Source organism: Prionailurus viverrinus, chromosome F1 (genome assembly GCF_022837055.1).
Source record: "Prionailurus viverrinus isolate Anna chromosome F1, UM_Priviv_1.0, whole genome shotgun sequence".
Lineage (NCBI taxonomy): Eukaryota > Metazoa > Chordata > Mammalia > Carnivora > Felidae > Prionailurus > Prionailurus viverrinus.
In genome coordinates this window covers 40,355,572-40,379,609 of record NC_062577.1, presented here as the reverse complement: position 1 = coordinate 40,379,609, position 24,038 = coordinate 40,355,572, and the positions used below count along the sequence as shown (strand labels likewise).

General features: G+C 53.1%; 1 protein-coding gene across 6 annotated transcripts in view; it reads left to right on the top strand.

Annotated features, from left to right (window-relative positions):
- PLEKHA6 (pleckstrin homology domain containing A6) overlaps positions 1-24,038 on the top strand; it is a 143,184-nt gene that overhangs the window by 12,596 nt on the left and 106,550 nt on the right. For all 6 annotated transcript variants that reach the window (XM_047841541.1, XM_047841540.1, XM_047841538.1 and 3 more), the window contains exon 3: positions 239-296. In XM_047841541.1, the coding sequence (XP_047697497.1) occupies positions 239-296 (58 nt within the window). The remainder of the gene's footprint in view (positions 1-238; positions 297-24,038) is intronic.

The following is a 24,038-nucleotide window of genomic DNA, read 5'->3' as shown; positions in this document are numbered from 1 at the left end:
CAAACCCTGTGAGGTAGCGATCCATTCGGTCACTTAACTGCCATCCCTCTTCTTCTTTGCTAGAAACAGACCGATGGGGATGACGGACCAAAAAGGGTGAGAGATAGGTGGGTTTGAGCACTTTTGGCTGGTCTGTGAATTTTCCTGGTTCTCCGGGCCCCATCCCTCCTGAGCGCAGACCCGGTGTACGGGGCTGAGAAGAAAGAGAGGGTCATGTTGTGAATTTGCTTCCTCACAGGGTTGCCCAAAGGCTGGGAGATGGATTCGACCCAGGAGGGAGCCGTGTACTTCATCAAGTGAGTAGGATGGGAGTTTCTTTCTGGTGTGGCTGTTGGGCCTGCTGTTTTGGTCACTGATGCCTCCCTGGGTGGGGGGTGGGGGGGTTGTTAAAGAGGCTGCTCTTGCACTGAAGGCCTTGCTGGGGTCTGTGAGTGGCCAGGAGGCCTCCAGCCTGGCAGAGAAAGCTAGGTGGCGTGTGTGTGTGTGTGTGTGTGTGTGTGTGTGTGTGTGTGTGTGTTTATGCACGTGCGCATATGGGGTGTGTGTGTTTCTGTTGGCCTGGGAGGGCCAGTGTCAATCATGGGAAGTCTTCCCAGTTTGGATGGGTGGGTGGAGTGCTGGGGGGAGCAGGGATGGCTCAACAAAGTAAAGCAAAGCGGCTGCTTTAGACACCCCCGTGGGACAAAAGTCTCCGAGGAAGGAGACGGAGCGCGAGGAAGCCCGTAAGAGACAGGGAGTGGAGCAGGAGGAGGGAAGGTGTGAGTGAGGTGCGCGGCCAGGCAGGTTGGGCCGTGGCAAGGCCCACTCGTCTCTCTTGCTCTCCTAGACAGAGCATCTGTGACCCTGGAGGTGGCGGGGTACGTGCGGTGCTGTTTTTCCCTGGGGTTTGGTCACGCTCCGCCGTGGGCCGGGCTAGCTGGTGCTCTCCGCAGCTGGCAGGACACCTGGGGAAGGCGCCCCGGATGTAACCTTGGAAGCAGAAGAGAACTCTTTGGGCTGGGGTGGTCCACGTCTACCCGATTGGTTTCATTTCCCGCCGCCTTGGCCTGGGTCTCTCCATCTCCCAGGCAGGCCGGGTCCTGGCATTGTTCCCACGGGCGAGGCTTGGCATGCTCAGGCCTGCGCCTGGCCTGGCCTCGGAGTCTACAGGGCTGGTAAGAGAGTGGCTGAGCAGACGGTTGGGGTGTGGGCACCGCCAGAGGCATCCCCTGCCCGGCGGGGGGAGGGAGGGCCCCCCTCATCTCCTCCCCCTCCTGTTCCCCTTCCAAATCTTCATTCATCTCTCATGAGCGCCCACCCTCCCTCCAGACCAGCCAGCCTTTACATCAGCTTGACTGTGAACCATCTTCCTGAAACAAAAACAAAACAAAATGGACAAGTTATCTGCTTCGGAGACTGTTCAGCTAGGACGTGGCTTCTACAGCCTGAGCTTTCCCTGAAATTGAGCCCAAACCCCTGCTTCGGTTAAGAATCCTAACCATCTTCTGGGTTCCTGGGTGGCTCAGTCGGTTCAGCGTCCGACTTCGGCTCAGGTCGCGATCTCCCGGTCTGTGAGTTCGAGCCCCGCATCTGGCTCTGTGCTGACAGCCCAGAGCCTGGAGCCTGTTTCAGATTCTGTGTCTCCCTCTCTCTCTGCCCCTCCTCCCCCATTCATGTTCTGTCTCTCTCTCTCTGTCAAAAATAAACATTAAAAAAATTAATTATAAAAAAAATCCTAACCATCTGCATACTCCTTAGGTGGATCTGGTGCTTGAGACCATCTACTAAGTACTTCCACCTGTATTACCTCATCTCAACCACCCCTGAACACTTACCACCTGCCGTGGCCTGGCCCTGACCCTTTCTTGGCCTGGCCCTGACCCTTTCCGACCTCATCTCCCATAACAGGCCAGCTACGGTGATTTTTATCTTTCTTTTCCTCCGGTGTGCCAAATTCATGCTTACCTCAGGACCTTTGCATCTGCTGTTCCTTCTGCCTGGGAGGCACTTTCCTCCTGTTTTTGTGCATCTGGCCCCTATGTATCATTTAGCTCGAATGTTATCTTCTCGGAGGGACCATTCCTCACTACCTGCTCTGCTCTTCCTTAGACCCTCTCTCTCTCTTAAGTAAACTTTATGCCCAACGTGGGACTCAAACTCACAACTCTGAGCTCAAGGGTCTCATGCTGTGTAGACTGAGCCAGCCAGGCACCCTCAGACCCTCTTACTTTTCTTTAGACTACCCGCCACTACTTGGAAGTTTGTCGTTTCTATATTTCTATATTTACTTAGTCATCGGTGGTGTTCCCCATTGCCTCGTCAGCCCTGAGAACAGATTCTGGCTATCTCATGCTCCACTGTGTCCTAGAACCTTGCCGAGTGTGATAGGAATCTGAGATATTTGCTGGAATAAATGAATGGAAATGTTGGGAGGTAGACCACGCAGGCGTCATTGACTCCTCCGGCTACCAGCCCGGAGCATCACGAGCTCCTCACCTTTTCTTCGCCAACACCAGTTCCGTCTTTCTCAGAAAGTGCCACCAGAGGGGCACCTGGGTGGCTCAGCTGCTTAAGTGACCGACTGACTCTTGATTTCGGCTCAGGTCCCGATCTCACGGTCCGTGAGTTCGAGCCCCGTGTGGGGCTCTGCACTGACAGTGTGGAGCCTGCTTGGGATTCTCTCTCTCTGCCCCTCCCCTGCTTGAGCGCTCTCTCTAAAAATAAATAAATAAACTTAAAAAGATAAAAATAAAGAAACACCACCAGAGGAGATCCCTCCAAGACAGCCTCAAGCCCCACTGCCTGGCAATTCTCCTCCTAAATCTTTCACCCCATGGTCATAGCCTGACTTCATGCCCACACGGCTCTCACCTGGATCATTCTAGCAGGTTCCCGACTGGTGTTCCTGCCTCCAGGCCATGCTGCCGCACAAATGCTTCTTTGCTAAGCGCAGCTTTGGTCACATCATTCTGCTTTAAAAACCGTTCATGCTTGGGAGCCTGGGTGGCTCGGTCGGTTAAGCGTCCGACTTTGGCCCAGGTCTTGATCTCATGGTTCGTGAGTTGGAGCCCCGCACTGAGCTGTCTGCTGTCCGCACAGAGCCCATTTCGGATCCCCAGTGCCCACCTCCCCCTGCCCCTTGTCACTCCAAGAAAAAAAAAAAAAAGAACAAAACAAAACAAAAAAACCTTTCATGCGTCTGTCAGTTACAAGATAAAATCGAAATTCCTTACTCAGGTACTTCAAAGGGCTTCATAATCTGGTTTCCTGCCTTCCTGCTCTGACTTCACCTCCTATACTCCCCAGTTTGCCAGACCAGATCATTTGTGGTTCCCTCAACACATACCTCTTTTCCATGCCTCCCAGCCTTTGCAAGTGCTAATCTCTCCTTTCACAGGGCTTGTGTCCACCTGTGAACACTTGCCTTTCTTTGAAAACTCGGCCCATGACATCACTCCTTTAGGGAAGCCCACCGGTGTTGTAACTGTTTACATGTGTGTTATTTTCCCTAGATTGGTGGTTCACTGACTTGAGTGTGCGTCGAAATCACCCGGAGGGCTTGTTAAAACAGATTGGCCCTGGCCCTAGAGTTTCTGATTCAGAAGGTCTGAGAATTTGCCATTCTGACAGGTTTCCCAGGTGATGACGATGCTGCTGGTCCGGGGACCACACTTTGAGAACCACAGGGCTAGACTGAAAGCCGGTCAAAGGCAGGGCACACATAGGGTGGCCATAAAGTCTGGAAACACAGACAGTATCATTTCATCATACGTCGCAGTGAACTGGCAACAAGCTGTTAAGCGTTCGCGTCTGTTCCCAGACTTGGTGGTCACCCCATGCGTCAGGAGCAGCAGTGGCCGCTCCGAGAGCTGAGCTTTACTACGCGATCTCATTCAGTCCTCACGATAGCGTTGGGAGGGAGGCGCTAACAACCCTAACGGTTTCAGCAAGGAAGGAGGCTATAGAGACTTAAAACTGAGATTTAAGGCTGAGCAAAAAAACCCCTTCAGTGTCATGAAGCTTGTGGAAAGCAAAGCTGGGATTCAGCCCCACGTCTGCTTGATTTCACAGGCTGTGCGCCTAGCGTAACGCCACAGAGATGCCACAGCTGTCTCTGGAATCCTTGGTGCCAGGCTCAGACAAGGGAGGTGCTCAGGAAACCCCGACTGCGTGAGTGAGTGAGTGAGTGAGTGAATGAGTGAGTGACTCTGGCCCTTTCATTTTCATGGTTCCCTGCATGATCAAATCCCCACCAAGGTTTGGGACCTTTGGTTGGTGGGTGAGTTGGAGACCCTCAGGACTCCAGACATGGGTCCCAAGGCATAATAAAGAAAGTCAGGTATACAGACAACGCGAGAAGCTATTTCTTTTTCCTTCTAGCGTGGACGGGTCAAATTTCAATGAGCAAACACTGACATTTGCCCAGGACCGGACGAATATGATAATTATGTGTCAGTAAGCCCTTCCCTTCATGGTGTCTGGGAGGTGACTCTCGTGGTGTCCACAACTGATGTCATTGCTCAAGTGTGCCTGCGGTTTTGAGGGTGTCACTTACAGGAAGGGTGGTTCAGAGAGAAGAGCAAAGGCCAAGTGTGAAAATGTGGGTAAAACCCCCAGCAATACCCCCAGTGTGCGTGTATCACGTGAATCCAGAAGAGGGCGCCAAAGCACACGTGATCGGCCCGGCCAAGGCCTTGCGGCGTTTGCTCAGTGGTGACCCACAGATTCACTCCAGAACCATCTCGACCGTCCTCCGCCACAGGTCAACCACTATGGATCTGGTAGACTCCTTTCAAACGCTTAGAGATCTGGGTGTGTTACACCCATTCCTGATTTTCTCTGGCCCTTGACTCCTCCCCCGCTTCCTGCTGAGGCAGCCAGCTGTGGAGCTTGCCAATTCAGTCTCCCAGAGTGCCTCTCTCTTTCCCCCAAGTTGGCAGGGAGGGAGGCACGGCAGTGATGCTTTCTGCAGAGCCCGATAACCTTTGTTCCCAATCTGGGCCCCTTCTGTCCCGCACCCCCTGACACCGGTGCCCCCGTGGGCCCCGCACCTCCTCCATCCCAGGGAGCCTCACCCAGCCGCTGTCACTTCTTCCATGTTCTTCTAAGGAGGTGCCAGAATGGGCGGTCACGCCACCAGTGCCTTCTGCTCCTCCGTGGGCTGCTCAGTGCTGCGCCAGGGGCTGTGGAAGGCAGGATCCAGAAGCCCGGGGCTCTGGCCCCAGGTGCTCATGGGAGTCATCACATAGACCCCAGCCCGTGGGGCCCCGGAGGAGGTGGCACCCCGGAAGTTGGGCTTTGTTGTCTCCAGAACCCAGACAGGACAAGGAGAGGAGTCACAGGGGGAACAAACCTCATACTTAGTGACCTGACTAGCTCTGCCCTCGGGGTTGGGGGGGGGGGGGGCACAAAATATCCCAGAACAGTAAAATGAGACAGATGAGAACAGGTACTGAATGCAATGGGGAGGGGGGGCGGCTCAGGGAAGAGAAACCCCATTTGCAGATGAAAAAACTGAGATTCAGCAGCCAAGGAACTTGTCACTCAGTTGGTTAAGGGGAGGAACTGGAATTGGAACTCAGTAGGTCCTCAAAGGTAGCTCACCACAGGGGGCTCCCTTTTCTGCTCCCCATTTGGTACTTCCGGCAGAGAGAGAGGCCCGTGTGGACGCGGCTGGGGTGAAGAATGGGTAAGACATGTCCGAGGGGCAACAAGTCCTTCAATTTCATGGCCACCGAGACCGTGATGACCTTCAAAAGGCCAGGAGGACCCGCGTGCTTGTGCTTAGCGACTCATAGTGGCCCAGCGTTCTGGACCTGCCCCCCCTGAGCCTGGGGGCCTGGATTCTAAGGGCGCTTTCTTCAGGATCCTTCCTCCCTCATGCCTCCTCCTCACGCCCTCCCCACCTGAGTGTCACAGGAGTCTTGCTTCTCCACTGCTGGGCTCAGGGAGAGAGTGTAGACTTGGTAAAGGGAGTTTATTTTCTTTGCTCCTCTGCGTCTGCCCTGGCTGGAACTCTGAGATCCTCCTCGTGCCAGGTGTCCCTCACCCCACTCCTCAAAGGTGCTGCCCCCACAGAAGTCCTCCCTTTGGTTTCTCATGCCCCGGGAGCCTCCCAGATCGCCCGGAGACTTCGGCAGAGCCAGCTCAGACGTCTCGCAGGATCTGTCTGCAGCCTTTGCCCTCTGTCTGCCAGAGAGGAAACCCTCCCAGCAGGCCCTTCTGTCCGTCTCCTGCCTTTTCCAGTTGCCCAAGGATTGTGTGGGGTTGGGGCTGGGGTCCTAATCCCCTTCCTCGCCCTGCCTGTCTCCCTCCCAGATGCTGCAGTCTCTGGCCCCAACCCTGCTTTGCTCCATTGACTGTTCAAGGCCAGAGATGCCCCCCAGAGCCCCTCGTCTTTCTTTGGCTGGAAGCCGGCTCTCCCCCTGCCGGTACTGGGCAGGCTTGCCAAATCCTGGACAGCCAGGGCAGGTGGGTTGGGCTTAATCAGTACTACCTGGCACCAGGCCTGCACCCAGGATTTCTCTGTCCCTTCAGCTGAGTGTCTTTCTCATCGCCGATGAACTCAGCATCTCAGCTGGGCTGGGAGAGAGGTGAGGGGTGACCTAGGGATCCTCCTCCCCACCACGGCTGCAGGCAGGTGCATACTGGTCTAACCTGAGGTTCTCAGCTCTGGCCTGGCCTACTCTGGAGTTGAAAGTAGCTGTCTCTCTCTCTCTCTCTCTCTCTCTCTCCTCTCTCTCTCTCTCTCTCTCTCTCTTTCTCTCTCTCTCTCAGGTGTGATCGGATCCCTGTAACGATCCCCCTCCCCACTCACGTGGCTCTTCCTGGACCCTGGAAGGGAAGCCTGTGCTCCTGCCCCTTCCATAGCAGATTCTTTTTAAAGAGAAAGGCTTCAGTTGGGTAACTGATGCTTGTACTCCGATCACATTAAAAGAGACCCACAGAGAAGGACGAATCATTGTATTTGAGTGAAGAGAAGCTTAATTTTTGAAATCAAGTTGCTGTAATAATAAATACTCAAAAAAGATATAATAGGTGGGTGAGTCCTTGCAGATGCCCTCCATCTAGCCCCTGCTTCTTGAAGTAGTCTTTATTCAGAAGTGACCCCAGGGGCGCCTGGGTGGCTCAGTTGGTTGAGCAGCCAGCTCTTGGTTTCGGCACAGGTCGCGATCTCATGGATGTGGGTTGGAGCCCTGCGTCGGGCTCTGTGCTGACAGTGTGGAGCCTGCGTGGGATTCTTTCTCTCCCTTTCTCTCTGTCCCTCCCATGCTAGTGCTCTGTCGCTCAAAATAAATAAATGAACTTAAAAAACAAGAAAGCAGTGACCACCGTAGCTCATCCGGTTTGGTCTGTAGCTTCCAGGTCTCAGGAGCAGGAGGGACTGAGAGACCCAGTGAGCCTGCTGGACGCCCCGGCAGGCATATGCCATTTTCTTCCCATCTTTCTGGTCCTGGTTGTGAAATTCAGTGTTTCTATTGCACTTACGCACTGTCACAGAGAATCTGTTATTTTTTTCCCCGCATCTCCAGAAATGTGAAGAAGAGAAGGAAAGTGAGGCAGAGAAAGAGAGAGAGAGATCGGGAGAGATCTCTCAATGGCATGGGCTTGTCTACAGCAGAAATGGGGCTGCAGTCCTATTGTCTGAAGCCCTCCCTTCTGTCTCTGAGCAAACACGGGTACCCCCTGGCTTGGCGGGCCTCCTTGCCCCAGGTCACTGGAGACCAATTTGGGCTGAAGACCCGGGAGGTCCTGGCGTCTTGTACTGGGGTCCAACCAGTTCCAGACTTTATTTCTTTAAATTCCTTGTTGGGGGGGGGGGAAGGGGGTGGGAAGGCACCAGGACCCCTACCAAGCCCTCCTAACACCCAGAGGTGTGCCCATCTCTTGGCTGGACAGCCACCGAGATGAAAGGCAACCACAGACAGGTCTGATGAGTCCCCATGATGCCAGACCCCTGGACACCTTCCGGTTCCCTGCACTCTAGCGGGAGAACAGCAAAATGCAGCTCACGGGAGGAAGGCGGCCCGGATCGCCTTTGGGGGGCAGCCCTTCCTGGTGGTGGAAGGCCAGGAAGGCTGTGCCCAAGGGCTCCGTTCTTTCCTGGGCTCCAGGAAGCATGGATGGTTAGCAGCTTGTCGCCGGTGTTGATGGAGTTAAACCTTTCCAGGGACTATTTACTCCTGATCCTAAGTGACAGCTTGGGGAGGGAGAGTCACGTGGCCCTGAAATCCCCGCGGGAGCCGATGGAGCATGCCCAGCTGCTTCTGCCTGGGAAAGATGCTGGATCCTGCAGTCACAACAGCATCCTCTCCCCGCGCCAGGGACCTGCCAGCCGGAGAGATGACTGATTAGACCAGATCAGATCCAGAGCCCCGCTCTTCAGACGGGGGCCCTGAGGGGCGGGGGAGGAGGACCCCAGCTGGCCGGAGCTGGGGGAGGGGTGCCTTGGGGCCCGGAGAGTTCTAGCTTTTCAACGCGGGGCTCACACCTCTGAAGCCGGTGAGTCTGTTCTGATGCATCATATAGATGAGGCGGGAGGAGGAAGGCTGTGCTCTGGTCAGGGCTGGCAGCCGCCCGCCGTGTGAGTCTGGGCTGCTGGCACTGTGGTGCCACTGCCTTCCCTGTCCCTCATTCTTGGCAGCCTCACTTGGGGATCATGGATGCTGCGGATGCTAATTATAACCCGCTCGGTGCCCCCACCCCCACCTCCAGGATCCCCAGTCAGGGCTGATGCTGTTTGCATTTCTTTCATTTGAATTGCATCTCTTGGGTGAGGCCAGCTCCGGTGCTGCCAGCTTCCTAGGGTCTAACTGCCCCCCTACCCCCCCCCCAGCCTGGCTAGAGCAAAGAGGCCAGCCCCACCCTGCCTCTAATCTTGCCAGAAGTGAGTTGAAGGCCAGCAGGAAGGAAAGGTGGAGGGGTGTCCAGGGGTCAGGCTCGGGTCAGCCCCAGGGACTCACCTCCCTCCGTGTGGAGAGGAACCAGGCCATGTGTATTTTAGGGGCCCGAGGTGGGGGCCCAGGGCCGCTGAGGCCCTTGGATTCTTAGGGGCATCTGATCTCTGGGATCTCAGGTTTAGTGGAGAGCACCTGAGGAGCTGAGGCCTGGTACGTGAGCCCGAGGGGATGGGTTTGTAACGGTGGGGTCGGGCTGCAGCTAGCAGGGCCTCAGCCGTATTGTGTGGGCAAAGGAGCAAGGTGGGGGAGCTGGCAGAGAGGGGTGGTGAGAGATCGGGTGGGGGTTTGGGGGGGGGATTCGATAGGAAGGCAGAGGGAGAAGAGAGGCGAGAGAGATGCTCTTGGCGACCACAGACAAGCCAGGGGAGGGAAGAGAGGGGGCCGGAGCCTGGGAAGGCTAGGGATGGGAGAACCAGGACAGAGGGAGCCAGCCCTAGGGCTCAGGGGTAGGGAGGGCTGCAGAAAGGGGGAGATGGGGGGAGGGATGGGGTCAGAGTCAGAGCCAGAGAGGGTGGAGGCCTTCTGAGCTTGGCAGGTCTCTCCCTATCCCTAGAGACCCCTCGCCCTCAATCTGGCAGTTTGGGTGGTCTCCTGGACGCCGGCTGGGGTGGGAGCCCTGTGGGCACATCTCTGCTTGAGCCTGCTGTCCAGATGGCCTTGGGGGCATCGTAGGCACCCACCCTACAAATCCCCCAAATCCTGGCTTCCAGGCCCCTCTCGGAGAGCAGGGAGCTGGGGAGGATTTCTGTGGCCTCCCCCCCTCAGGGAAGCTGCGTTTCAGCTTGGACAGGAGATGAGCAGATCCTGGTGGTGGAGAGGAGGTGGGAGGGAGGTCCCAAAGAGACACTGCTTCTCTCTCTTACACAGCCTGCGTGGGGTCCTGGAAGGGCCGGATGGTGTCCTGAGGCTGGGAGCCATCTCTCGGTGGGGGTGACAGGAGGGGCCGGGCAGCCTGCCTGGCACCATCGCTGGGCTCCCTTATGGAAAACGGGCTCTCTGTGTCCCCTCGCAAGGGCGCAGAGAGCCGGGCTGCAGATATGAATTATTAAAAGTCCTTGGTTTTCCAATCAGTGGCGAGGTGATAAATGTGTTAGCGCTGGTGTGTAATTAATCCTGGCGGGCGGCTGCACAGGCTCGAGACAATGGGGGCTTTTTTTTTTTTTTTTTTTCCGCCCGGTTCAGCTTTTTTCCCATCTTCCCAGGAAGGTGACTGTGCAGGACGCATTACACAGATAATTACTTTTAACGCGTCTGCCTAGATTATTGAGTTGGATTCTTCCTGCTCGGTGTAAATGAAGTAATTACCGAGGAAGTCAGGGAGCTCGGCAGCCAGCTCTGGCTCCCAGGCTGACATCACGGCCTGCCCAGGCCCCGCCCGTGGCCTTGGCCTCAGGCGAGAGAGCTCCTGGGGCCCAGGGCAGTGGACAGGAGAAGCTGAGCCCAGAGGGGGCCCAGCCCAGGGTGAGGAAGCTCCGTGTCGGCCGGTCCTGGTCAGCTGCGGTCTCTCTGTCTTCCTCCCTGGCTTGTCGTGGGGTTCCCCGAAGCCACTGGTACCTGGCAGGGACCCCATCCACATGGGTCCCCCAGAGGAGGGTCAGGAGGACGAGGACCGTCACTGGGCGTCAGGGAGAGCTTGCTGACCGGCAGGGGCCGGTGGCTGCGGGAACAGGTCCTGCTTGTCAGAGGTTTTGCCCCGTGGGTTGAGCTCTGGGCTGAGGTGGTCTGGAGGCCAGTGCACTAGTGGGACGACTTTGGCGGGCCAGCCCCCGACCAATTAAAGACATATTGAGAGGAAGGAACACTTTGGTTGGGAAACATTTAGAATCAATGTGGAACAGAGACAAAGAGGACTTGAGGCCAGCTGAGTGGGACCCTTCCCTTGACAACTGTTCAGTCCAGGTGGGTTCCTGCTTGGCACCCGCACCTCCAGAAGCCCCCCAGAGACCGTCTGGCCCAGCCTCCCTCCGCGCCCAGACGAGCCCTCTGTACGCTTCCTGGTGGGAGCACCAGCCTCCAGCGACGGGGAGCTCATTACCTCACCAGGCAGCCTGTTCCGTGGTTAGAACATTCTATGCGGAATCAAAATCGGCCCACTTCCAAGGTCTGCCCTTTGGTTCTGATTCTTTGAAGCAGAACAAAGCAAGTCAAGCTCTGTTTCCCATGGTGATAACGAGGGTTTTCTTCACATGAAAATAGCATATAGTAATGTGTGGATGTAATGTATTTTATGTAACCAGTTTTGTGTTGGACACTTATAAGGCGTTAGCCTTATTTTCCCTTTGCAAATAATACAATGTGAACATTTTTGTGCAGAAGGCTTTTTCTGCAGTTTGGATGATTTCCTTAGGATAAATCTCAAGACACAGAATTAATGCGATGAAGTATATACATTTATTTATTAAAAAAATTTTTTTAAATGTTTATTTATTTTTGACAGAGAGAGAGACAGGGCATGAGTGGGGGAGGGGCAGAGAGAGAGGGAGACACAGAATCCGAAGCGGGCCCCAGGCTCCGGGCTGTCATCACAGAGCCTGACGTGGGGCTCGAACTCACAGACCGCAAGATCATGACCTGAGCCGAAGTCGGACGCTCAACAGACTGAGCCACCCAGGTGCCCCAGTATATACATTTAAAAAATTACTATTCTGAGTAGAAAAGTAATGCATAGTCATTAAAAAATATAGAAACACATATAGAGAAAAGATTAAAATTACCCATAATTGTCTCAGAGATTTGGTATATAATTTTACCATTTTGATATCTATACGTTTTTACGAATTCATGCACAGATGCATGACTATATTAGCAAGATGTGCCTGTATACGTTAAGATTTTGGACCAAGAATATATATTTTTATCACTTACATAAGTGACTTCTTAGTGTTGCATTATATATCTATTCCATTTATTTGTTTAATTGACCCCCCCTGTTAAACTAGGGATTTCCAATTTTTTGCTTTTATATTTAAAAAAATTTTTTTAATGTTTATTTTTGAGAGAGAGAGAGAGAGAGCGAGCGCGAAAGAGCACCCGTGCGGGAGGGGCAGAGAGGGGGGACAGAGGATCCAAAGCAGGCTCTGTGTTAACAGCAGCAAGCCCAGAGCGGGGCTCGAACTCACGAACTGTGAGATTATGACGTGAGCGGAAGTCAGTCGCTCAAGCGATTGAGCCACCCAGGCGCCCTCAATTGTTTAGCTTTATAAACAATGCTGCAATGAACATAAAAATATCTTAATCTTTACATATATCAGTGATTTTTTTTCCCCTTAGGCTACCTTTCTAGAAATGGAATTGCTGTGTTTTTATTTATTTTATTTATTTTTTTAAAGTTTCTATTTTATTTTTTTATTTTTTTAATGTTTGTATGTTTATTTATTTATTAATGTTTATTTATTTTTGAGACAGAGAGAGACAGAGCATGAACGGGGGAGGGGGCAGAGAGAGAGGGAGACACAGAATCGAAAGCAGGCTCCAGGCTCTGAGCCATCAGCCCAGAGCCCGACGCGGGGCTCGAACTCACGGACCGCGAGATCATGACCTGAGCTGAAGTCGGACGCTTAACCGACTGAGCCACCCAGGTGCCCCAGTGTTTATTTATTTTTGAAGGAGAGAGAGACAGAGTGCGAGCGGGGGAAGGGCAGAGAGAGAGAGAAAGACATAGAACCCAAAGCAGGTTCCAGGCTCTGGGCTGTCAGCACAGAGCCGGATGTGGGGCTTGAAGCCATGAGCCATGAGATCATGACCTGAGCCGAAGTCGGACGCTTAACCGACTGAGCCACGCAGCACCCTTAAAGTTTTTATTTTAATCACCCGGTGCTCATCGAGATCTGTGCCCTCCTTAATCCCCATCACCTATTTCACCCATCCCCTGGCCCACCCCCTCTCTGGCAACCATCAGTTTGTTCTTTGTAGCAAAGAGTCTGATTCTTGGTTTTTTTCTCTCTCTCTCTCTTTTTGCCTTTTGCTAGTTTGTTTTGTTTTTTAAATTCCACATATGAGTGAAATCATATGTTATTTGTCTTTCTCTGACTTATTTCGCTTAGCGTTATACTCTCTAGCTCCATCCATGTTGTTGCAAATGGCAAGACTTCATTCTTTTCTGTGGCTGAATTGTAATCCACTGTATGTATATCCCACATCTTCTTTATCCATTCATCCGTCGATGGACACTCGGCTTGCTTCCACATCTTGGCTATTGTAAATAATGCTGCTATAAACACAGGGATGCATGTATCCCCCTGAATTAATGTTTTTGTGTTCTTTGGGTAAATACCCTGTAATGCGATTGCTGGATCCTAGGGTAGTGCTGTTTTTAACTTTTTGGGGAAAACTCCGTACTGTTTTCCAGAGTGGCTGCACCAGTGTGCATTCCCACCAACAGGGAATTGCTGTTTTAAAACATTTTGACGTATTTTGCCAAATTCTTGGCTGGAAATTACTAATTTACGTTCCCTGCAGTTGTGTTTGAGAATGCATTTTGTTACGCGAGCGTCAGCATCGAATGCTCAAACATTTTCATTGCTTTAATCCCTTGCTTCTTCATTGTTTTAACCCATTGGTTTGATTAGTGGTGAGATTTAAAGTTTTATTTTGTTTTTAATTTTTTTTTTAACGTTTATTTATTTTTGAGACAGAGAGAGACAGAGCATGAACGGGGGAGGGTCAGAGAGAGGGAGACACAGAATCTGAAACAGGCTCCGGGCTCTGAGCTGTCAGCACAGAGCCCGACGCGGGGCTTGAACTCACGGACCGTGAGATCATGACCTGAGCCGAAGTCGGCCGCTTAACGACTGAGCCACCCAGGCGCCCCGAGATTTAAAGTTTTAAAAAGAGGTGTTTGCTTTTGTTTTTTATAAAATTTATTTTGAGTGTGTGTGTGCATGTGAGTGGGGGAGGGGCAGAGAGAGAGAGAGAGAGAGAGAGAGAAAGAAAGAATCCCTAGCAGGCTCCGTGCCGTCAGCGCTGGGCCTGACGCGGGGCTCAATCCCATGAACCATAACCAGAGCCAAACTCAAGAGTCAGACGCTTAACTGACTGAGCCACCCAGGTGCCCCTAAAAAGAATTTTGGTTTTTTTTTTTCAATGTTTATTTTCAAGAGAGAGAGAGAGACAGAGTGGGAACAGGGAAGGGGCAGAGAGAGAGAGAGAGAGGAAGACACAGAATCTGAAGCAGGCTCCGGGCTCTGAGCTGTCAGCACAGAGCCCAATGTGGGGCTCGAACTCACGGGCCGCGAGATCATGACCTGAGCCGAAGTTGGACGCTTAACCAACTGAGCTACCCAGGCGCCCCAGAAAGAGGTGTATAAAGCATGAATAGTCCATCTGTTGTCATTTGTTCGAGATTTTGGCTTTTCTTAAAAGGTAGTTTAGTGCAGTTGTCAAGATGGCAGTTATGGGGTGAAATTTGGGTTGAATCTGGACTCTGTCATTTACCAGCAATATGACCTTGACAGTGACTTAAAAAAAAAAAAAACAAACCTCTCTGTGCCTCAGTTTCTCCATCTGTGAAATGAAGATAACAATGCTACCTATTTCCTGGACTTCTTGTAAAGATAGGTGAAGTCATGTATGCAGAGCAGGTAGAATCATGGCAAGCAGAGCGACACGTGTGTTTGCTATTATCATCTTACCGTTATTGGTTTGTGCGAGACACACACATATCTCAAGACAGTATCATGATCTCCCTCCTCCAAGCACCCCAAGTCTCCTTGTCCTAGACTAAGTGCCCCCATGCCTCCAATGATCCCACTTCCTTTTTCAAGCTTTTCTGGAGCCTTACTGGGGTGTGGTCCCACCAGCACAGATCGTGATGAGGCAGCCACACCCCATTCCCAGGATGATCCCCTGGGATGTCGCACCTCTGGGGACTTCTGGCAGGTACCCGGATGAAGGGGATTTGGCTCCTCTGGCGTCTTCTGCCAATGGGACACTCCACTGGAGCCCCCTCCCCGCTGCGTCCGTCTGTACAGATCAATCCCTCCTTATTCCTGTGAGCCTGATTTGCATTTCCCAAAGTAGCAATAAGAGAGAGTTGGGACACTGCCCGCCCGGGTTGTGGGAAGGATGCCCGTCTGGAATTTGAAGACATTAGATTCAAATCCTGGTCCAAATTAGAGGCTGTATGATTTGTAACAAGTCACTTCATATCCCTGAGGTTTTTGTTTCCCGATCTGAAAAAGGGGGTTTGTATCACTACCCGCGTAACTAGTTGTTCGCTAGAAGAGTAACATACATGGAAGTGCTTTGTAAAATGCAGATAATTATACAAACGTCAGTTCGATGTGTGCATTTGAACAGAATATATCAGAAGGCGATGCTTTAGCTCAAAGGTCAGACCAGAGCCAAGGTGGGTTAGTAGGAAACGTGTGTTTAGGGCTGATGGTATTTAGGGTGACCGTCCAATCTGCCTCCCTCACTGAATTTAGTCTCTCTAGACGGTTGGTCCTGATGGAGTGGATTCAGGAAATAAGGTGGGGTATATCAATGCTGATCTGATACGCATTCATGGGTGCTCAGGCTTTACTCTTGCAGGGTCGAGGACCCCCTCCATGGAGAAAGCGAGGTCCCTGTTTAGCTCTGACTTCACCATATCCACCCCGTCTGGCTCATCATCACCTGAAAACCCGAGTCCTTAACCGCAGGTCCCAATTTGCTTTTAATCGGCCGGATGCTTGCAATTAGCCTGTTAAGTTCACCCTGGCCCCTGGTGGTGAGGTCGTTGTTCTGATTTTGCTGGGTTCCTGGGTCCTCATTGGCATCAGTGGGCCACCCAGAGACCACAAGCCTGCTTGCCTCGCCTAAAACTGTGACTGCCTAGAATGGAAGAGGTCATAGCGGGGAAGGAAAACCTGCTGTTGGAGAGGTGGGGTGGTGGGGTGGGGAGGTGCGGACAGGTGTAGACTCACTGGCATCACAACTGAGGTCTAGAACCCAGGTTCCCTCCTTCTAATCCAATGCTCTTCCCCTTCCGCGCTTCAGTCTCCTCATCTCGAAAAGGGGAGTGATAATTCCTGCCCGGCCTGCAACACGGAGGTTCAACTGAGCTAACGTAGGAGGTGGGTACGGACATAAAGCCGTGCAACATGAAACTGCTTTATCACATCAGGTGTGAAAGCCTTTCGGAGTTGCACAAACAAGCTCGGTGTCCCTGGGTCCCCTGTCCCTTATCAGTCATTCCTCCTACTATCTGGTAGTTCCTGGTTCCTCCCCACAAACCGTGGTTGATTTGAGGGCCTTGGCACATAGCAGGTGCTCAATAAATGTTGGTTGGTTATAGGAGCTTTGGATGGAAGAGAGTTTGGGCTCAAGGAAAGCTTTTGTTGGTATGTGGCGGGGGTTGGGGGGGGCATTTATTTCCTGTCCTCAGCCTTGCCCCTGGCTCCGCTGGACTGAGTTGCTTCAAGGCTAGAGATGGTCTTGAATTCGTCTTTGTCTTTGTGATGTTTCGCACAGAGCCAAGCACATAGCAGTTATTTGGTAACTTTTTTTTTAAATTTTTTAAAATGTCTATTTATTTTTGAGAGAGAGAGAGAGAGAGAGAGAGAGAGAGAGAGACAGAGTGCGAGCCGGAGAGGGGCAGACAGAGACGGAGACACAGAATCCAAAGCAGGATCCAGGCTCCCAGCTGTCCGCACAGAGCCCAAAGCGGGGCTCGAACTCACAAACTGCGAGATGGTGACCTGAGCCGAAGTCAGAGGCTTAACCGACTGAGCCCCTCAGGCGCCCTAGTAACTGCTTTTTGAATGAATGAATGAATGAATGAATGATTGAATGAATGAGTGAGACAGAGTAAGGTGATAGAGCATGGCCCTGATAGTCAGATGAGCAGAATCCTAGAATCCTGGCCCTGCCGCTTTCTTGTTTACTGTATGCCCGTTATGGACCAGGCAGGTACTAGGTTGCAAAAATGGATTTTTAAATTCGCAGTCTAGTTAAGGGAGCAGACGTGTGAGCAAATAATTGTCCTGTATGCGATAGAGACATATGCTACATATGTTGGTGGCCAAGAAAGAAAGTGGTAGACTGTCCCCGGAGAGTCAGGAAAGGATTCCCAGGGAAGGGGTCTGAAGCTAGATCTCGGCAGCGTCTCACTGGAGCTGTAGCCTCCTTCACAGAGGGGAGGGCGAAATGAAATGAAATAATGAGTGGCACCATCTGACGCTGAATAATCGTTTAATAAATGTGCAAAAATGTCCCCTCGGAGCGGGTGATTGCTTTGTGGGGGAGGGGCGGGAGCCAGGAGCCGAAGGAATTTCCGAAGCTGACCCACAGAGCTGAACTGCTTAGTTCTGCCAGCTGATCGCTGTGCGACCTGGAACAAGTTCCCTGACTTCTCCAAGTCTCGGCTGCCCTAGCTGCAGGGTGGGGACCACGGGTGTGTTGTACGGGTCGGCGGAGGAACTTCGTGCCCAAGGCCCCTAGAACGTGCCTGGCACGTAGTAAATGCTAGCACATAACAGCTCCCTTTGTATGGCCAATGTAATTCACGGAGAGGCTACGTCTACACGCAGACACGCACAGGTTGCAGGCCCGTTGACTCCCAGATATGCTCAGAAAGGAAGGTGGGCGAAGGGGGCCAGGGTTAGGCCGAGGGACAGTGGCTGAGTCTGAGAAGCCCTCCAAACTCCCGTAGAAAAGGTTGCAGGGATGAGGCTAGGGCAATGGGGCGATGGGTGGGGGTGGAGGCCGGCTGGTGGCTGGGGTCTCCTAACTGCTGAGCTGGGGGACCCGCCTCAGGGAGACCAGGACGTGGTCCTTTGACAGCAGGAACTTAATTCCCTCAGGCACGTAGGCCCGGCCCCGGCCAGTCCTGCCGGCAACATCCCAGGGCTCTGTCGCCTGACTGGTCCCCTGACCTTCCACAGCAAGGCAGCCTGGCGGCCATGCTGGGTTGCCGTGGTAACTGGCAGCCTCCCAGCTGGGTTGCCTGGGTAACCAGTTAGCTGGTATTGGGGGAGGGGGAGGGGAGCTGGGGGGAATCGGCCTCAAAGAGGCAGAGAAGGACAAGGGCGGGACCAAGACGAAGACAAATCCCTGATGCCCCCAGCACAGCCCTCTCCAGTCTCCCTCATGGGATTGGGAAAGCCCGAGAAAGGCAGGTAGGAAAAGATGTGTTGTTTCCTGCCGTGCAGGTGCGTGCATGTGTGAGTGTGTGTGTTTTGTGGGATGAATCCTCTTGGCCAATGCAGGACATTGGGAAGATTTGATAGGGCCGGGCAGCATCTCCCAGGCAGTGAGATCCAGAGGGGAGGCCGTGGACCAGCCAAACCCCGATCTCAATCCTGGTCCCCCCGCCTCCTGGACGATGTCACCTCTTTGAGCTCTAGTTTCCTCATCTGTAAAATGGAGGTGCTAACACAGACCTCCAGGGACATTGTTTGGGACAGTGGCTGTCTCCGTCAATGGCGGCTTCCCGCTCTCCTCCCGTGCTGATTTCCTATTCCGTGAATGCTTTCCAGCCACCAAGGGCTTGTATCTGGGGCCCCTGCGGCAGGGGATGGGGGCGGGAGGGTTGGAATCCTCGAGGACCCAGAGACGTGACTCTCACCCTCAAGAGTTTACCATCCCAATCTGCTGAGGGCTGGAAGCAAGTTTTGGTAAGTGGGAACGTCTGCAAGAAAGTTTTCAAAGTAAGGCCTAATTGGAAAATTGTGACTGTGACCAGTAGAAATACCTTCTCCCACAGAACCAGCCAACGCGTCTGTGTTACCCTGACTCTGTGTGGTGCACACCAGCTTCCTGTTAGATTTTCGTTTAGTCCGGCCTGTTTTGTTAAAAAAAAAAAAAAAAAAAAAAAAAAAGCGTTGGCTCCTCAGGTTGATTTCACGCCCACCGGCGGGTCACCCACTGCCTTCAGCGTGACAAGCGCTGAGAAACACGCTCCCTCAGGTGTGCGTGGGGCCTCGGGGTTCTCTCACCTGCTGGTCGGATCCTCACAGCTCCAGTCGGTGAGGTAACTGAAGCTCAGGGGTCACGTGGCTTGCCCAAGCTCACAGATCAGCGGTTGCTGCACATGCGATCTGCCCAGGGTCACAGAGCCAAGGCTTGACCCGGGGTCTCTGTGGCTCAGGTGCGCGAGGCACCCCTGTGTGTGCTGATCCCGCTGCGGTGAGAGGAGCTGGAGGGTTCTTCTCGGGGAGAAATTGCGATCTCAGTTCTGCCCGTTGGGCTCTCCATGCCCAAAAGGATCTGTCGCAGCCGCCTCGAGGAAACTGAGGGCCCGGAGCTGGGAGCAGGACTCCGTGCGTCTGGTCCGTTGTCACAGGGATGGGAGCGGCTGGGTGCTGAGGAGGGCTGTCGAAAAGATGAGACTGAGTCAGAAGCAGCCTGGGTGCTCCCTCAGCATTTGCGAGGGGGTAAGTCTGGGAGGGCGGCGGGCGGCGGGGAGGGAGGCCTGGCTGAACAAGGAACTTTTCTGGTGACTGAGCTGGGCTGGGTAGGACTGTGAGGAAAGATTCCGTGTCGGGGTCCTGGGGCCATGCCTAAAGTCCTCAGATTTTCTGACAGGAAAGACTTAAGCCAGTCCCCTGAGAAGCCAGCTTTTAATTGTCTCCCTCCTGTGCCGCCACAGAAATGATAGTCAGCAGGAGGCCTGCCAAGCGCGGACCTGACCGCAGAGTAGGTTCTGCTGAAGGAGAGCTTCGCACCAGGCGGCTGAGGCTGGGAGTGGCTGGAGAGGGGAGGGGACGAGGGGCTCTGGAATACTCAGGCAGAATCCTACCCGCCCCCCCCCCCCATAAATATGTACTGTGATCAATCCAAGATAAGGCCCCCAATAAGAATCAGGAGCAGGGGGCAGAATCCATACTGCTCGGTTGTGTTCTCAACCCTGCTGTGAGAATTTAGCCGCTCAGTCCCTCAGAACTTGGTTTCTCCATGTGTAGGGGCTTAAGATGGGTGCAGTTCAGTCCCTTCCCACCGCAGACTTTGCCCTTTGCAAACAGAAGCGCGGGCCCGGCATTTATAGCAGAGAGGCACTTCCTTTCCGTTCGGGTGTATTCCCTTTCCAGCTTCCACACGTCACTCCACTGCACAGAAAGCTGCCCAACGCACCAGGTGCCCAAGAGGGGGCTGAGGGGTAGCGTGGCGGGGCCGGTGGCACAGGGCCTGCGGCTCTAGAGGCGACGGGGCGGGGGGGCGCTTCGAGCTTGGCCTGTCTCTCTGGGCTGGCCTTTCATTTCTTCAGCACCCACTGATTTGAATGTCAACACTTCCAACGGTAAAAACGAGAACAGTCAGAGGTATCTTGTCCAGGCTCCTGATCTCAGGCTCTTGGTGCCTTTGTAACGGGTCAGGCCAGGCCGGTGGGTGTGTGACCAGGAATTCTGCTGGAAGTCGAGTGGGGTGGAAGTTTCTGTCCGAGGCCGGGTGAACGGAGGCTGGGGAGATGGGTTCCCAGTAAGGAGAGCCAGTGGCTTGGGATCATACGAGGAGACTGTGCCTTGCTTGAAGATAAACTGATTCACACCGTGAAGCTGGAAGAGTATCCTATAGGTTCCGCCTTGTCGCTGTACCTGCACGTTCTGCACGGACCCAATAAACTATATACCATATTCCTTCTAGCTGGTCCAGGCTGACTTTTGATGCCCTCTTTTTGTGAAGAACCTGCAGTTCTGAGCCAATGGCCACTTACTCAAGACCACATTGAACGGTGGGGGGAGAATCAGAATTAGAATTTGTGGCTGTTTCCACATTTCCTGCCCGAGCCCTCTCCTTACCCCTCGTGTGACCCAGGTTTGAAGGCAAATACATTAGCAGTGAGATCATGGAGATGGGGGGAGGGGTAGCTTGTGATTATTCTTTTGGCTCCATTTTGTCGTGGCACCCTCCCCAACAGTCATGGCTCTTTCGTGGCTGCTCAGGGCCGCCCGGCTGGCCTCCTCTCCCTAGGGCCCCAGACCCTGTGTTCTGGGAGAGGGGGGGGGAGGGGGGGCTGCCACTACCTGGGGCAGTGGGGTGGGGCGTGGTGTGCATGTGTTATTAGCACGTTCATGTGCGTATAGGGAGGGACCGTTGGCCGCTCCTGGTCTGACCAAGGGGCCCTTCAGATCATGCAGAAAGCAAGCCACCAAACTGCTGAGGCAGAGGCTTGGAGGCTGAGCTGGGCTGGAGGGGGAATGAGAGAGTGCCGGTCCTTACCACTCCCTCCTCCACACACAGCCGAAGGGGGGTGGGGGGTTGTTACCTAACGGGGCCAGTTCCTCCAGCAGTCATACATGGCTTCCTTTTGTGGCACAGGCCTTGTCTGAGTCCAGAAACCCTCTGTCCTCATTCAGGCCCAACCTAACCCTCCAGCAGCAGCCTGCAAAGTGGGCTTGACCCATTCCTTTCTTTTCCCCTGTCTGCTGCTCCCGAATGTTTCCACCCGGCCCTGGTATCCTTATCATGGGGCTCACTTTGTGGGACCACTGGCTCTGTAGGACTTGTACTGTGAGTGAGCTGGACCACGGGCAGAGCGCATACAGGCTTTGATGGGGGGATAAACAGGGAGACCCCACAGACCCGCCTCGGGGCGGCAGATCCCCCGTGGGACAAAAGCAGGAAGACGAAGGAGAGACCAAGAGCTCTGGGGGAACAGATGGAGAGTGTGTGCCTTTCGATGGGCCGCCTCCGGCCAGCTGTTCTGGAGGCCCAGCAGGTGAGCCACAGCAACACAGAGAGCGCCCAGACCCCAGAAAAGACTTTGTTGGATCTGAACGGAAAGCATCTCGGTTGGGCCCGGCGTCTTCCAAATCTGGTGTTGTCAGGACCAAGGCCAAGTTATCAACACTTACACTTATTAAGTTATATGTATTTTTAAAGTGTCTTTTATTGGTTGAAACAGCCAGTTGGAAAGAGAAGTGGTTCTGAAATGTTGTCATTCACATATGTCCTTCCCTCTGATAAATTTGTGTCTCCCCACGGCGATTAGCACAGTGCCGTGAACTAGCGGGTACTTGATCGTACCTTCCCCCACCTTCCCCGGGCAGTATGCTTGGGGATGCGGCAACTTGCAAGGCGGTAAGATGCGAAGCTGCTCTCAGCCCAAATCTTTGGGTGGGCTGAGACCTCAGATCTCTCCACTTTCTGGCTCAGAGCCGGGATCGCTGTCTCCCAGCCATCGGCCGAAGGATTTGTAGGTAGAGTTTGACGCTATCTTTTGCATCCTTCTCTGCGTTTCTCCTTGGACGCAGGGCTTTGTCCCTCGTGCTGGGGCGCTCAGATGACGCAGATAAGGTGCTGGCCCACAGCTTAGTTTGGGTTAGGCAGTGCTGAGCCTCTTTCCTTCTTTTTGAGGATGCCTGTGTATTTGTAATATTTCTTCGAGAAGGAGCAAGCTCTTTTCAGCCAGCTTAGAGGAGTTCATCACTCCCGCAAGAACCTTGCAGGATGACAAGTCAGGGGAAGGGGATGGCAGCAGAAGCTCATTTGCATATTTCCCACAAGCCTTCCTTTGGCTCAATTTCTCAGCCATCCCGGGCAGGTTGTCGTCTGGGCATTGCTGTCATTTTTCTCTCCGTCACATGTGCCAGAATCTGTGGGCAGGTCCAGGCTAAATGTAGCTCATTATAAACACTGTACTCCGGTGTCAGAGTCTGTTTTTTCTAGACCCGAAGACCCAGACAGGAGAGCGACCCGGAGTCTCAGCTCTGGAAGCAACCTTTCGTTTGGTCCAGCCCTCCTCCCAGATAGCAGTCACCTTCCCAGACACATGATCACTGTATTCCCCAGTGACTAGGAGCACTCCCGTGTGAAGCAGCCTGGGGCCCTGGTAGACGGCTCCAACGTGTAGCCTTCCTTAATGCTGATCTCAAGTTGGTCTTCTACCCTTTGGTAAACTTGTCTCGATCCTTTGGTTTCAAGAGTCAGGCAAGCGTGGAGAGACATTAGGACACAGTAGGAAAAACCTAGGCTCTGGGGTCCTCTGCCTCGGCCCGCACTTGACTTCACGCTCGCCAGCTGTGTGACCCTGCTTGTAATCCTAACCTCTCTGAGCCTTAGTTTTATGCACCTGTAAAATAAGAATAGTGATGGCACTTACCTCATAGGGTTGTTGAGAGGATTGAGCCAATTATCACATGTAAAAAGCTTAGAACAGGGCCTGGTAACTGGAAGTCACTTGGCACATGGTAGCTTTCATTTTCTTAAAATAAACTGTCTAGAATTGAACACAATACTCCAGATAGGGTCTATTCAACAGGCCTCCGATGCCCCCTACTTGACGATCTATTTCTATGACCTCAGACTAAGTTTGTGAGTCACTGCTGTTTAAATTGAGCTCACTGTGCTGGAATCCTCAGGTTATTGTCCCGTGGACAGCTGTTCAGACCTCCTCTCTCCGACATAAATGATGTGATGTGTGAGTTAGCGGGCAGGTCTTTTCTCTCTCACTGGGTCACTTTTACTCTTCTCCGTTCATCCCGATGCACTTGCTTATCAACTGAGCTGAGCATGTACGGTCGGGGCCTTCCTTACCTCCAAATCCAGCTCTGACACTTCCCAGGCCTACAGGGCAAGGGACACAGGTGCCCCAGGCATATCCAGAAGGCCTGGTTTCAAGGCAAACGTCTGAGACCCTCCAAATCTTTGCTCTTCATGAACCAGCAGCGTCGACATCATCTGAGAGTTTGTTAAAAATGTGGAATCTCAGGCCTCGCTTCCAACCTACTGAATCAGAATCTGCGTTTGGCAGGGTCTCCCAGGTGACTCATACGTACATTGAAATTTGCAAAGTACTGCCCTGCATTACTCAGCTTGGGGTAGGAAGGAGGGTCAGCGGGGGAAGAATCCTGTCTTCCAAGATCTCACAATGAGTCCTACTGACCAGGCTCCTAGGGACAGACATAAAACTATTTCTAAGATAGTTGATCACAAACCGTCCGCGTTCTCTGTGTGCCTCTTGGCATGCCAATAATACGGTTTTTCTAAAACACTCATGCACTTTAGGAAAACATAGATTGTGCACTTCCCCCATTTTCTTAGTAACATGCTCTTGAGCCTACTTCAAAACCTGGGGCTTGTATGTACAGTTAGAATCTTGTTGATGTTACATGTGGGGTTTTACATTTATGAGCTATATCGTTTTGTTGACGTGAGGCCCTTATTCCAGTATATGGAATG